The sequence below is a fragment of the Rhincodon typus genome, chromosome 14 (genome assembly GCF_021869965.1).
Source record: "Rhincodon typus isolate 14 chromosome 14, sRhiTyp1.1, whole genome shotgun sequence".
Taxonomy (NCBI): Eukaryota; Metazoa; Chordata; class Chondrichthyes; order Orectolobiformes; family Rhincodontidae; genus Rhincodon; species Rhincodon typus.
Window position 1 is genome coordinate 31492660 of NC_063345.1, and position 14408 is coordinate 31507067.

Here is a 14408-nt window from a genome sequence, read left to right on the forward strand (position 1 = left end):
AATGGGAAGAATGGCCACCAAGGCAAGGTGCAAGATGGTGGCTGGTGCCTATGGAACTACGTTTAGACAAAAATAAAGGCCATCCAAGCAGGAGAAACTTGTCTAAAGCACTGGTTTGAAAATTATAACCACAACTTAGCCAGATATAGTAGGAACTACAGATGCTGGAGTCAGAGATAACACAGTGTGGAGCTGGAGGAACACAGCAGGCCAGGCAATTTCAGACAAGCAGGAAAGTTGAGGTTTTGGGTCATGACCCTTCTTCAGAAATTTCTTGCAACCCGAAATGTCAACTTTCCTGCTCCTCTGATGCTGCCTGATTTGCTGTGTTCCTGCAGCTCCACACTGTGTTATCTCCAACCACAACTTAGCCCATTGGCTGTCTGAGATAGTAGAAGACTGACATTCTGCAGCTTGAACACTCACCAAATCCATTAATATCTAAGTTATTTTTGATCACAACATCAAGCAGACTTTCACCCTCCTTTGCCAATACAGTTAATTTTTCATTATCTCGATTGATGAAGTGCACCATCAGTTTTTCATCTGACCTGTTGATGAATTAAACAAGAAAACAATGAAATTTCCAGTCAAACCAAAGTTAAAAAGTGCACTCAGCAATTAATTTAAATTCTATAATTACTGGGAATTCAGAATGAGAAAAGCATAGTCACATCACTTGTAAGATAAAGTCATCTAAGTTCCAGAAGGCTGCTTTCTGATCACAGAAAGACAACTGGTGTAGGTTTAACCTGAGGACCACCCTCTCTCAGGAAAGGGAGAGGTTGAGAAGGAGAGTCCTACATGGTAATCTCAGGTGGGGTAGGAACTGAACCCACACTGTTGGTATCACTGAGTCCCAAACCAGCTGTCCATCCAAATGAGCTAACCACTTACATATGCTAGTCCAACCATTTTTCTTTGTCTCAACATCTCAGATGATGCATTTAGACAGTCCATTCTCTCCACCCCCACCCTTACTTCCTAGGACATGGAGTGTATCTTTACCTACCTAAACAGCATGAAGGTGATTTGTCATGAGGTCAAATAGAAAATTATAGTTACAATATTTTGGCTTTAAAAAAAGTCATGGTATGCGGGTGTCACTGGCAAGGCCCGTACTTATTGCTCATCCCTAGTTACCTTTGAAAGACTTGTGGTTATATCATATACTCTTTCTTGAATTTATGAGACCATTTCTTAGGCTGGACAGATTTACCAACTAGTAAAAAAAAGATGAAAGAACCGCAGATGCTGTAAGTCAGGAACAAAAACAAAGTTGCTGGAAAAGCTCAGTAGGTCCGGCAGCATCTGTGAGGAGAAAGTCAGAGTTAACGTTTTGGGTCCAGTGATCCTTCCTCAGTTCTGATTTTCTCTTCACAGATGCTGCCAGACCTGCTGAGCTTTTCCCGCAACTTTGTTTTTGTTTACCAACTAGTAAATGGATAAGTGGCCATCATAAATGGCACACACTACATTTACAGCAAATAGGATCTTCAATATTCTTCTTTGAAATGTAGGATTAACAGTAAACTTGACTTCTGCTGCAATTTGTATTTTTTTTGTTAATCATCCAGTCTGGCCTATTGAATGACTTTGGGTAGAAATCTCAAATTGAAAAAGTCAGAAAGAGAAATACTTCTGTACAATTAGATTTTAATGAATTAAATTCAAGTTAAGAGACAAACGTGGAAATAAACAATAATCCACAAAGATATTTGATTTTAAGTTCAGTGCTTTTAGGTGCTTAGATCGACACAAGATGGGACATTTCTATTCAAACAAGTTGCTTCATTTCCAGGGAAGAACCTGGTTTCTACTAATTTGTACCATTATGAAGCGAAATCACCCGAAGCAAATGAAAGCATTTTTATCACAGTAGTGCCGTGCTTTTTGCTAAGGTGAGGCTAGCCATCAATATAGAGATTGCAAAATTAGCCTGAAATCTTCCAGCACAACAGGATGTACACTCATCAGTGTGATTACTGATAAGACAGCTGAAGATGATGACAAGAGTTTTGCGTCATTAGAAAGCAAGGGCAGGCATATTTGTGAGAAGGTTAAAAATGAAGGTAAACTGCAACATCAGTATACAGACAACTTGTAACTCTTTATCGAGGTGAAACATATGTTATATTTTGAAGTTTGTCCTTGTGTCCCAATAAGTTTCATATCAAAACCATGTATTCAATATCAGCAAGGTTGCCTCTTAGATATATTGGCAGTTCATGTCAAATTTGCCCATAGTCAAGCAGTAGTGCCATGGTCACTATGTCCTTCGTGCATAAATCAACATCAAATTCATGAAAGTTGATGAGAATAAATTGTAAAGTCTAAAGCATGTTTAAAAATAACTGATGTATATAGCAGTGTAGTTTTTGTTGTGTTAGCTTCCTCCTCCAGCCCTGACTTGATGATACAGTCACATTACTGAAGCATAATTCAGTGGGCGCTGGATGCTCGGCACTGGCACCCTCTAGTCTATCTATCAAAAGTACACAGTTGGAAGGAGTTACCCTGGGGGTCCTCAACATTGACATTAAACATTATGAAATCTTATGGCATATGGGCAAGGAAACATCCTGCTGGTTATCTTTGTGACAAACGAATGGGAATTTCCTTTGAAGATAACTCAAATCTTTCTTGTATCTTAAGATGGTTGACTGTCTCCCATGTGTCAATGAGTGTTACAATGTAAAATTTATAGTCTCTCTCTGTTGCAGAGAGAGATAGGCTTTTATTCCAAAGGAGTCATTGTTTGCATGTAAGTCCAGAAAGCGAGTGTTGGCAGACACAACTTGAGGAAATAATCTAGGTTAAATTCAGTGCAGTGAAAGGGAATGATGCTATGTAAAAGGTGACAAACTCTGAATGATATATGAAACTAAATTCCTTATTGCAGGTCCTGGTGCTTTAAGTGGACATTAAAAATTTCATGGTACTATTTGTAGAAGGGCAGAAAGTTCCTCTGATGTTCTTCAGCCAATTTCACTGGAAAAACAGTTCATGCCATTGCTGTTATGGAACCATAACAGAGTCATATTGGTGCAGAATAGCAACTCCATTTGATGGGTGACTACGCATTCTTGTTAAACAAATGCATGAGGGACAGAACAAAAAAAACTGTGGATTTATGCACTTCCCCTGCCGACAAAAGTGAGTTGGAAAAGCACCAACACTTTATAACAATTCTTACAAAACTGTACACTTACAGGGTGCAATTTAAATCGTTGTGTGAGTACTGCTCTTTTATTTAAGAAGGTGTAGAGAAAACTTTCTAGTTTGGTCTTGTCTTATTACTTGTGAGAAGTTCTTACAAGTATTTTGCAAGATTTCATACCCAATATGAAGTAAATAAACTCAGACCTACATTTATTTAGCAGCTGTTAATCCTTCTCAGAAATGACTAACCACAGGCAGCAAGCAAAAAAGCAACAACTACAGGACAGAATATAACACAGCAGAACAAATCTGCCAAAAGCATACAGTTGGAAGGAGTTACCCTGGGAGTCCTCATTGTTGACATTGAACATTATGAAATCTCATGGCATTAGATCAAATATGGGCAAGGAAACATTCTGCTGATTATCTTTGTCTCAAACAAAGAGGAATTGTTTTTTAAGATAACTCAAAATGCTCTTGTGTCTTAAGATGGCTGACTGTCTTACCATGTGTCAATGGGTGTTACAATGTAAAATTTACAGTCTGTGGCAGACAGGGACAGGCTCTCATTGTTTCTTGTGTGTCCATATAAACAACATCTTACCAGGAAGACATTGGAGCACACCCATCCCCATCGCCTAACAATTACAATTGTATTCGCAGGCAGCCCTTTATCTAGCTGGCAGCTGTGGCCTATATTTTTAGTTCAGATGTTTTAAAAACTGTTAGCTCTTGTGATGCAGTGGGAGCGTCCCTATCTCTGAGCTGAAACATCTGGGTTCAAGTCTTACCTGCTCCAGGGGTGTGTAATAACATCTCCGGGCAGATTGATTAGAAAATATTGGTTTTAAAAATTGCTTGAGTGAGTGCCTCAAGGTGGAGCATCCTCTCTCTCTCTCCCTTACTTGCACAGCAGGCTGTAACACCTTATGTCTGGACCACCTCTTATTGCCCTCTAGCTTTGAGAACTGTTGTCAATTGGATGGCAAGTGTGTTCTCGGGCCTCTAATTGGCCAATCCAGACAAAACTCACACTGGCAACTTATCCCATCATGCTGCAGGGTTGGGACCCAACTTTGGGATTGCAACAAAATCAGAAATCTGATTCCACCATATCCATATCAGTGTTTAATAAGAGGACAAACTTGCTTACTTAAATTTCATTCCAGTGATCGAATTTTATTTGGACTGATGTTCCCATTCTAATGTCTATTTAGTTTGTTTGAAAAAAACAGCTAGGATTTTGCCTCACCTGTCGCCCTCAGATGCAGTTGATGAACAAAAGGATCTTTTCTGTTGGTTCACAGCAGCCCGACAAACCACAACTCTTTTAACTGTCAAAGCTCCGACAATCCATGATTTCCCACAAAGCACACCAGACAGGGATTGCAGCTTAAAAACACCTCGAGCCATCATCATACTGATGTATGTTGGAGAGTTTGCAGCTTCTGTACTCGACTGGTGTGAATCTTTCCACTTGTGACTTGCTATGGATGCAGATAAGCTTACATAATAACCACAGAAAAGGGGGCTGGGCCGGTTGGATTTGCCCCAAGGTTAGAAAATGTTGCAATTTAAACAGTTTTGTTCTCTTTATCGTGCTGTCATTCTGTTCTGCTGCCAAAGTCGGATGAGTAAAAATAAGAAAAAGTACCGAATGTTGTAAATCTGAACTGGATACAGAAAATGTTGGTTATCTGCAACAAATCTGTCAGCATGTGAAAAGGAAAAAGACAAATTTTAGCAATCCTTTACCTGGAAATATCTGATTAGAAAAGGAAAAAGACAAATTACTAACGATTCTTTACCTGGAAATGTCTGATTTCTGATTAAAGGTCTGCATCCAAAACATTTTGCTTTTTCAGACTTCGGCCGATCTATATCCCAACACTATCTATTTGGATTTGAACTAAATAAAATCTCTTGTAGAAGCTATAAAGTTTCCAAATTATTGGTTGTAGAATAACGTTTAAATCTAAGCAATTACTCAGACTTTTTACACTGTCATTGACTCCATACGTGAAAGAAAGGTTCAGCCTAATTCATAATGAATCAAGTGCTTAGCATTCGTCCCAGAGTCAAAATCTTCCAAAAGTAATGGTCAAGGTCAAGTTTGCAGACAACACAAGGCATCAGGCCAACACCAGTTTCTCCTGTCAACTGGCCATGAAGAGAAACTGCAAACCTGAGTGAACATGAATGGTTGTTTAGAAATATGACAGTTTTACTTCGGTTTAAAAGGAGAAAGATTTCTGTAACAGTAAATTGAATAGTGTGATGCATATAATTAGAAAGTTTCAATCTTGGCAGTCAACCAACTTGCACCTAAGCTATCTGGACTTGAATAAGTATCCTGACATTGGAATGGTGTCCGTTCACTATTGCTCAATTAGACACTATATACCTAAGTGGATTTTTAAAAAATTGATCTGACTTGGAGACTATGAGGCAGAGTGCTGTATTTCCATTCACATTCAATACTGACTGAATAAAAGCAAAGGACATCACAGCTATAAGAACTGATTTAATTTCCTAGTTTATTTACTGAAAGCAAAATCTCCGACAGTTCTCTGGTGCAGGCCACCAGCTGAACTATTCATTCTTCATGTATGCGTCTAAATGATCTGCTATTTGACAATGGAAAGTATCTTAACCAAACTCAACATCCGTGAGCCCTCTAAAATAGGAATCACAGAAAACCATTCAGAATGTAGGGAATTTCAACTGATTTCCTCCTTTTTAATATAGGGCGTCATTTTCCTGTTCTTCATCAGTGCCATTGGCGCTCGGAAGGGAATCTATCCCATTGTCAAAAGTAAAACCTGCCACTACAACGTTCACCTGTTGTGATTACTAAATTAGCTGATGGTAAAAACTGAATGCTTCCATGAAGTCAAAGGAAGTGTACAGATTGAAAGGTAGACTCTGACAACTGGGTTTCTTGTGTGCATTCGTTTCAAAGAACATCTATTGCATCTTGTTTCTGCAGCAGGGGGAGATCAATGAAGGTTGTGTACAGCATTGAGTTAGTATTAGAATTCAAGTTTAATGGAGCTTTATCAGTATTTTAAAGACTTGTTTTAATCTATTTAATCTGGATGCTCCAATTTTGAGTTTGGTAATTATTTAGGATGAAAACTGTATGGAAAACATTTACTTTTTCTTTCACTACGCGCAGTTCTTGAAGAAAAACAGATTTTATGAATGTTTAGCAGTTTAAAGTGCCCAATCATAGAATCCCTACAATGTGGAAGCAGGTCATTCAGCCCAGAGTCCACATCAATCCTCCAAACAGCATCCCCCCCAGACCCACCCCTTATACTATCCCTATAACCCTGCATTTTCCATGGCTGATCGACCCAACCTACACATCCCTGGGTACAATGGGAAATTTCCCATGGCCAATCCACCTAACCTGCACTTCTTTGCACTATGGGAAGAATCCGGAGCACCCAGAGGAAACCCACGCAGACAAGGAGAGAATGTGCAAACTTCACATAGACAGTCGCCCAAGGGTGGAATCAAACCCAGGTCCCTGGTGCTGTGAGGCAACATTACTAACCACTAAGCCACCGTTATGTCCCCATACCCTGGAAATATATACCGGTCACATAATTACTAACATGGAGGGCAAACTTTGTGGAAATCATCTTCACTACCTGGGTGACAATATGATATGGCAGGTCACTGAGCTGCTATAGAATCCAACAATCAATGCATTGAAAAATCTGCCAAGTTTATAATAGGCAGGGAATCTTATCCAGTGGACCAGTTACCACCCAGGTGGAGTAGTTGGTACTGACTGCCCTGAACTCCTTTTCCTGCCCATTCTGCCATCACCAATGCTCATTGGCACCTGGGGCCTCGCAGAAATGGGCCAAGGTGCCCGATTCACTAAGTAGCATTTATGGTTCCACAATTGTAGTGCTGACATCTGCAGATTTTGTTTAATTATTAAATTATTTGATTCATAGGTCAGGATGTGGTGGACTGTATTCTCGAACCACTGCAATCTGCCTTGTCTGGGAATACTCATAGCGCTGTTAGGAAGGCAGTTCCAGGATTTTGGCCAAGCAGCCATGAAGAAATGGTGATATAATTTCAAGTCAGGATTGTGAAAATCAGGAGAACTTTTTATCCAGTGCATTGAAAGCCCAACAAGGGTGGGGCAGTTCCGGACGAATATGTGGAAGTGAGCCTTGGCAGCCTAAAAGTGTATTTTGGAGGGAGAGACTATAACTTAGGATAGTAATGGGAAATGATAAGGATGGGCTGAGAATCAATGTTCTAAACTGAGGAAGGCGTATTTTATTGAGGGAAGATACAATGTGGCCCATGTGAACTGGGAGCAGCTAGTTGAGGGTAAAGTTGTGATAGAGAAGTGGAAGGCATTCAAGGAGGAAATTATGAGAGTCCAGAGCAAATATGTTCCTGTAAGGACAACAAGTGGGACCAGACCTGAGAACCCTGAATGTCATAGGATATAATGGTCAGGATTAAGAAAAAAGGAGAAGTTTATGGTGGACAGTGAGGGTTCAAGACGGTAGCATCTTGAGAGGTGCAGGGGGCAACTTAAAAAGCAAACTGGGAAAACTACGAGATTGCGTGAGAAAGCATTGGTGGATAGAATGAAGGAAAATGCAAAATGTTTTCTTTTTAAGAATATAAAGAGCAAGAGGATAACTAAGGAAAGACTAGGGGCCATTAGGGTCCGTAGAGGCAATCGGTGTGTGGACCCAGAACATATAGACATAGTCCTCAATAGATACTTTTGGTAGGTCTTCACAATTGCAGTAAGACACAGAGACAGATATTGGGGTGGGGAATTGTGAAATATTAAAAGAAATTAACATATAAAGGAGGTACTAGCAGGTCCAGCAGCCTTCAAAGTGGAAAAGTCTGCAGGCGATACATCCCAGGATGTTGAAGGAGGAAATGGAGGAGATATCATGGGCTGTGTCATTGTTAAATTTTCTCTGGCCATTGGTGGGGTGCCACAGGACCGGAAGATTGCTAATGTTGCCCCACTATTAAAACAATGAGAGGAAGGGATAGATCAGGAAATGCCAGGCCAGTGAGTCTAAGTTCATTGGTAGGGAAGTTACCAGAAAGAATTTTGAGGGACAGAATATATTTGTACTTAGTGGGACATGGATTAATCAGATGTAGTCAAGATCGCTTTGTTAAGGGAATGTCAAATTTGACAAATTTGATCAAAGTTTCTGAGGAGGTAACCAGGCATGTGGGTGAGGGTAATGCATTTGATGTGGACGACGTGGACTTTAGGCTTTTTGAAAGATTGCTCATGTTAGACTGGTCGGGAAAGTAAGACCCCATAGGATCCAAGGAGAAATGGCTCATTGGATCGTTAATTAGTTGAGAATCAGGATCATCATGGATGGATGTTTCTATGACTGGATGTTTGTTTCCATTGGGGTTCCATAGTGCTCAGTTCCGAGGCCCTTGCAGTTTGTGGTGTGCAAAAATGATTGGATTTAAATGCAGGAGATATGATCAGGAAGTTTGTGAATGACACAAAATTTGGTCAGGACTAAGTACTGAAGAGAATAGCTATAAATTGCAGCAGGACATCAGCAGAATGGTCAGCTGGGCAGAGTAGTGGGAAATGGGATTCGACGTGGGAAAGTGTGAAGTTATCCACTAACGAAGCAAGGGATTACACTCTAATTAAAGCAAAATACTGTGGATGCAAGAAATCTGAAACAAATGCAGAGAATGCTGGAGAATCTCAGCAGGTCTGACAGCATCTGTGCAGAAAGAAGCAGAAGTAATGTTTCGAGCCTGGCATTGAGCATAAATGCTGAGATGATGTTTCCCTCGCTGGCAATTGAGAATATGCAGCTTAATCTCAGGGTAAAGGAACGATTGTCTCCAGACTGAGAGGAGGAAGAAATTCTTCGCTCGGAGATTTGTCATTCTTTGGACTTCTCTATCCTGAAGGGATGTGAATACTCAGTCATTGAATATCATCATATCAGAGCTGGATGGATATTTGGATTTTAGCCCAGTTAAGGGTCATGAAATTTGGGTAGCAAAGTGGATTGAGGCACTGTATGAACTACTATTTTGTTTTGTACAATTTCCTTCTCAATTCCCATTTCCCTTGATCCGCTTGGTGTCCAAAAGTCTACTCAAAGTCTATTCTGTAAGCAAATTCTATACATCTACCTCATACACTTAACTGTAGATTCTGACTGAACAGGGTTCCAATCTACTTCCCGATCCTAACACTGATCAGCTGGGGACTCCAATAGTGTTTCACAAACCATGTGGTGCTACAAACCTCCTCTTCTTAAAGGCAGGCTGTCCCTCTTAAAGCAAAGTTGTAATGAAGAAAATTATTGCAATTTAGGACATATAGGATTTTAAGTTTTGGATCAGAACCTTGACATTTGGGTCAAATGCATTTCCTAACTTGCAGTTTGGTGGGAATAGTCATCTGATTTTGATTTTGCTTAGCTGGCCTGTTAGTGACCAACAGCATACTCACTATCCAATAAGGAGGTTCTTTTCCATTGAAGAAACTGTAGCCTGCAATTACAAAGGAAGAAAATATATGGGACAGAAGGAGGCCATTGTGTCGATGCTGGTCAACAAACAGCTATCCAGCCTAATTCCACACAAAGCAAGGCTCTTCCAAGATTTGATCCCTAGAAGATTTGATTTACAAATATGATACGGTCTAAGCAAGAATCATAGCCTGAAACCACTGATCAGGTAAGGGAGACACAAGATCCATCTGTGTTGAGGCATTCTCAACAAATTCGAATCTAAAATTGGCTGAGTTTAGTGGAACTTTAGCTGCAATCGTGCAGGGCTTTGATAAAAGCCACAAATGGAGTAATCTGTACATTTTTCTCTCATGATCTAAGAAAGGATATATTGCCTTGGGAGGGAGAGCAGTGAAGGTACACACACACACACACACACAAAATTGCTGGAAAAACTCAGCAGGTCTGGCAACATCTAGAGAGAAATCAGAGTTAATGTTTCGGATCCAGTGATCCTTCTTCAGAACAAACGCTTCTTTGGTCACTGGACCTGAAATGTTAACTCTGATCTCTCACCACAGATGCTGCCAGACCTGCTAAGCTTTTCCATCAACTTCTGTTTTTGTTTCGGATTTCGAGCATCCACAGTCCTTTCAGTTTTCAATGAAGATTTACCAGGCATGAGAGGATAGTTATGTGAGGAAAGTTTGAGTGAGGTTGACTTCTACAATTTTGGAAGAGAAAGCTCTCCATGGGACATCAGGGTGGCAACAACTGCCAAGTAGACAGAGAGGGAGAAGGTGCTTCAAAGGCAACCAATTGGCCTCTGATTTTTTTGTCTAAATTTGCCTGTTAAGTACCACTAAATTGCAAAATTTTATGATGGGAAGACATTCCATCACTGATCTGACTTTCCCCAAAATGACTCAGGGGTGACCTGGAGTTGAAAAACAAGCATCCTGACCACGAGTGGGAAATTATGCAACCACCCACTGCCACCCCACTTCCGTTCCCATCTCCATCAGCCCAGTGAAATTTTGCCCCCCACCCCCCGTTCCAGATGCAATGCTGGAGGTATTAATGTGGAGGTAGAAAGGAAGATAAATGCCACAGAAGGAATTGGGTGTGAACAGTTAACAAGGGAGATTAAACCTCAGATTCTAGCTACAATGATCTGGCAGCAGTACCTTGAGAGATCTAATGATCTCATGACTGTGATCAAATCAACTATGCCACCAACCTGACATGCTACTGAATAAAGCACACTCCATTCCTCACCCAATACTAGTCCCTGGTGCTCACTTCTCATAGTTAACATTCAAAGGTTTCATATTACCCTCACTCACCTACCAATGATGCCCACTGAGCATCTACCCTTTGCTTTCTTGACATCTCTCCAGTTATTCAGCATTAATACACATCACTCAAACACAATGCTACATGACCATTGACATCCAACCCTTCTCTCTCTCTCTCTCTCTCTCTCTCTCTCTCTCTCTCTCAGGGCAAGGTGACACATAATTGGTACAAGGACACTTGTATAGCATCAGGTGGTGATGGTAGAGAGAGCACTGTACAGGACTGCTGGAACAGTCAAACGGACTCTGTCTGGAAGGGGGTCTTACAGGGAAGGAGGTCTCATGGAGAGAGGATCAGATAGACAAAGAGTTTCATCAACCAGAGGTAAATCACTGGCTTATTTGATGTACATACCACGTCTTCTTTGGAATGCATCAATGCATTTATGAGTGAGATCCAAACCATGTCCAGAGAGGGAGAACCAAGTATAGTTTCACCTTCACCCCATCTATCGCAAAAGAGGACTTCAGACAGTTTGAACGTAGGCACTAGTAAACTGCACCATTATTGGAAGGCCCAGCATGGCCAATCCCCAACATCCAACTGATAAGGGAGTCTAAACAGTCACAGAAATCATTGAGGTGCTGGAAAAGGACCAGGGAGGAGTGTGGTGTCCCCTATCAGCTGGTTCATGTCAAGAAGAGAGAGGTGAGGCTAGTCATCCTTCCCAACAGCCTTAAGTGTCATGTGTTGGCTACAGTTCACGATAAAGCAAGACACCAAATGACCCGAAAGACAACCATCCTGATCAGAGGGTGGTGTTATTGTCCCAGGTTAGCTACTCCTATTGATGACTGCATGGAAGGTACAGTGGCTCAGTGGTTAGCACTGCTGCCTCACACAGCCAGGGACTTCCAGAAACAGTGCAGAGTACATCAATACACTTTGCATTTGAAAATATACTTAAAAAAACCTTGCCTGAAATTTGGGTGCCTGTCCTTTTGAGGAACACCATCTCAGGGTCCATCTTGCAGGCTGACTTTGGATCTTTGATGAGTAATAAACAAACGTGAACACAAAACCAGCATGGACCAAATTTGGAATCCTGTATCACATCAGTCCAGTTGGGTTGTGAGATATCAGAGAATCCATTCCAAACCTTGTTACATTCACAGAGGATTAAAGCTGTAAAGTGTTTCTGTTTTGTTTCATACTGTGGAGACCAAAGCTGCACAGTACTCTTCATATTGCATAACTAGGAGTCTGTACAAATTTTACGTAAATATAGAAATGAGACCTTCAATCCGTTTACTTTGTGATGACCTTATTCTCCTGCATCATTGCTTTAGTGATTTCTTTATCTGGTAGACCAGATTCTCTTTGCTCCCTTATCCAAGTGGCTTTAAACCCTTTTATGATTGCAGGACTGCTTTTAAAGTATATTACTAATCACTGATCCCTAATTATAGTACTCATAATATAAAAATGCGGCAGATTGTATTTATAAGGCTTTGAAGAATACTGGTATCTAATCATAGATTTAATCGAGACGGGCATGCCTGCCTCTCATTGACAGTACGTAGTACTTAAGTGTTTAAATATATATTCCCTAGCTCCAGGATAAGCCCGCTTGTTATCCAACTCCAGGCTCAATCTACCGACCTTTGTGCTGCTCTCAGCGTTTCCCGAACGTGTTTTCTCCGCTAGGAGGCAGCAGCCAGCTCACTCTGCTTCCGCCCTGCGGCTCACACTAAATGCACCTTTGGATGGCACTCGCTTATATTGAGGACCTCTAGAAAATCTTTATGGGCTACATTTTCCCAGCCTACTTTAAGAATCAGTGGCTAATACCAGCAAGCCTGATGATTTATCCCTTTGATCGCGCTGGCATCCTAATCGTCTAAACCAACATATTATTTCCTGAGATATAATGTCCACAATGGAAAGCGGTATTCCAGACGACGTCTGTAACAGATGGAATCCTTCTGAATTAATTCAGATTCTCTATTCTAGCGTTTGCAAAAACACGTTTTTTTTTTAAAAAATGGTTTAATATATTTTACGCCCAAAACAAAGACGATGAATGAGACATCGAAAACAAACTATCAGCATTTCCTAGTATTATTTGAATAAAAAGTTAAAGCAGTCAATAAATACTCATTTTTAAAAATCCTCGCATTCCTAATAAATTGCATTGCAGTAACACTAACAGAAAAATCACAGGCAAAAGACCTGCAGAAGGATTTGTTCTCAAACTGGATGAGGGAACCAGTGGTCAACTCTATTCCTACCCTCCGATTCTCACCAAGCTTACTAATAACCTTTGCACTATTATTATTTTGCGGACTTTGAGAAAAGTTTCGTTTTTTGGGGGAAAAAAACTCCTCTGGGATGGTGTGGACGCCAGTTTGACAAGCTCTGCTCCATCCCATTGAAACCCTGAGGGGGTTGATCTTAATTTTCCAAAGTTGTTTTGGGTGCCCAGAATGTTTGTGTAGAGAATACATAGAAGCAGTTCCCTAGAGATGTTAAATTCAATGAGGTTGCCATTTTGCCTTTGTCTTGCAGAACTATGCCTGGAGAAAGCTCACATTGTACCATTTCCTGTTGAGTAGCCAACTTAAAAGGGGATTAAAACCGAAAGTGTCGCTTTAAGATGTTTACGTTGTATAAAAATGATCGTTTAAAAATTGGAGGAAATGTCTGAGAACATTTAGTCCACTACAGGAACAACTTGTGCACAGATTTAGTTTGCATTTTTCTCCCTAAAAGACATAGATTAGCTCGATCTCGACTGTGGCTCTTGTGCCTGCTCATCACTGCTTAGGCTAGCGAGCAGCATCAGCAGCCTACATGAACAGGGATCATAGCCAAATTGTGCTGTCCTTGATTAGCCTTCACCTACTGGCAACGACTGGAGTGGCTTGGATCCCAGTTGACATCATTTCCTAAATGAAAGCACTACAGGCAGCTTTACTTTCCATGCTACCACACCAGTTAATTCAACACAAGCAACAGCCATCAGAACTCAATGTGGAAGAACATGAGAAATAGAATAGACCATCTAGTACCTCAAGCCTGTTCTGTTAATCAATTAGATCCTGGTTGATCTGATCATGACTTTAACTCAGATAGTAGGAACTGCAGATGCTGGTGAATCCGAGACAACAAGGTGCAGGGCTGGATGAACACAGCAGGCCAAGCAGCAGAGAGGCTGACGTTTCGGGCCTAGACCCACCCTTTTCTGATGACTTTAACTCCACTTTCTTGCATACTCCTCAGAACTCTTGACTCAAAAAAAACCAAAAAAAAAATCTGTTTAACTCACCCTTTAATATATTCAGCAAACAAACCCCAGCCTCCATCATCTCAATCTTGTGCAATAACTTGCGGCATCTTACTGAATGCCTTTTTAAAAATTCAAATATGCATTTA

At 40.8% G+C, this 14408-nt stretch overlaps 1 protein-coding gene across 1 annotated transcript in view; it reads right to left on the minus strand.

The window, feature by feature from the left end:
* The window catches only part of fdx1b (ferredoxin 1b), a 7505-nt gene extending 2879 nt beyond the window's left edge, over positions 1 to 4626 (minus strand). The window contains exons 1-2 of the mRNA XM_048605305.1: positions 4415 to 4626; positions 427 to 551 (exon numbers count right to left, since the gene is read on the minus strand). Of these exons, the coding sequence (XP_048461262.1) occupies positions 427 to 551; positions 4415 to 4581 (292 nt within the window). The 5' untranslated portion in view covers positions 4582 to 4626. The remainder of the gene's footprint in view (positions 1 to 426; positions 552 to 4414) is intronic.
* Positions 4627 to 14408: the final 9782 nt, after the last annotated feature.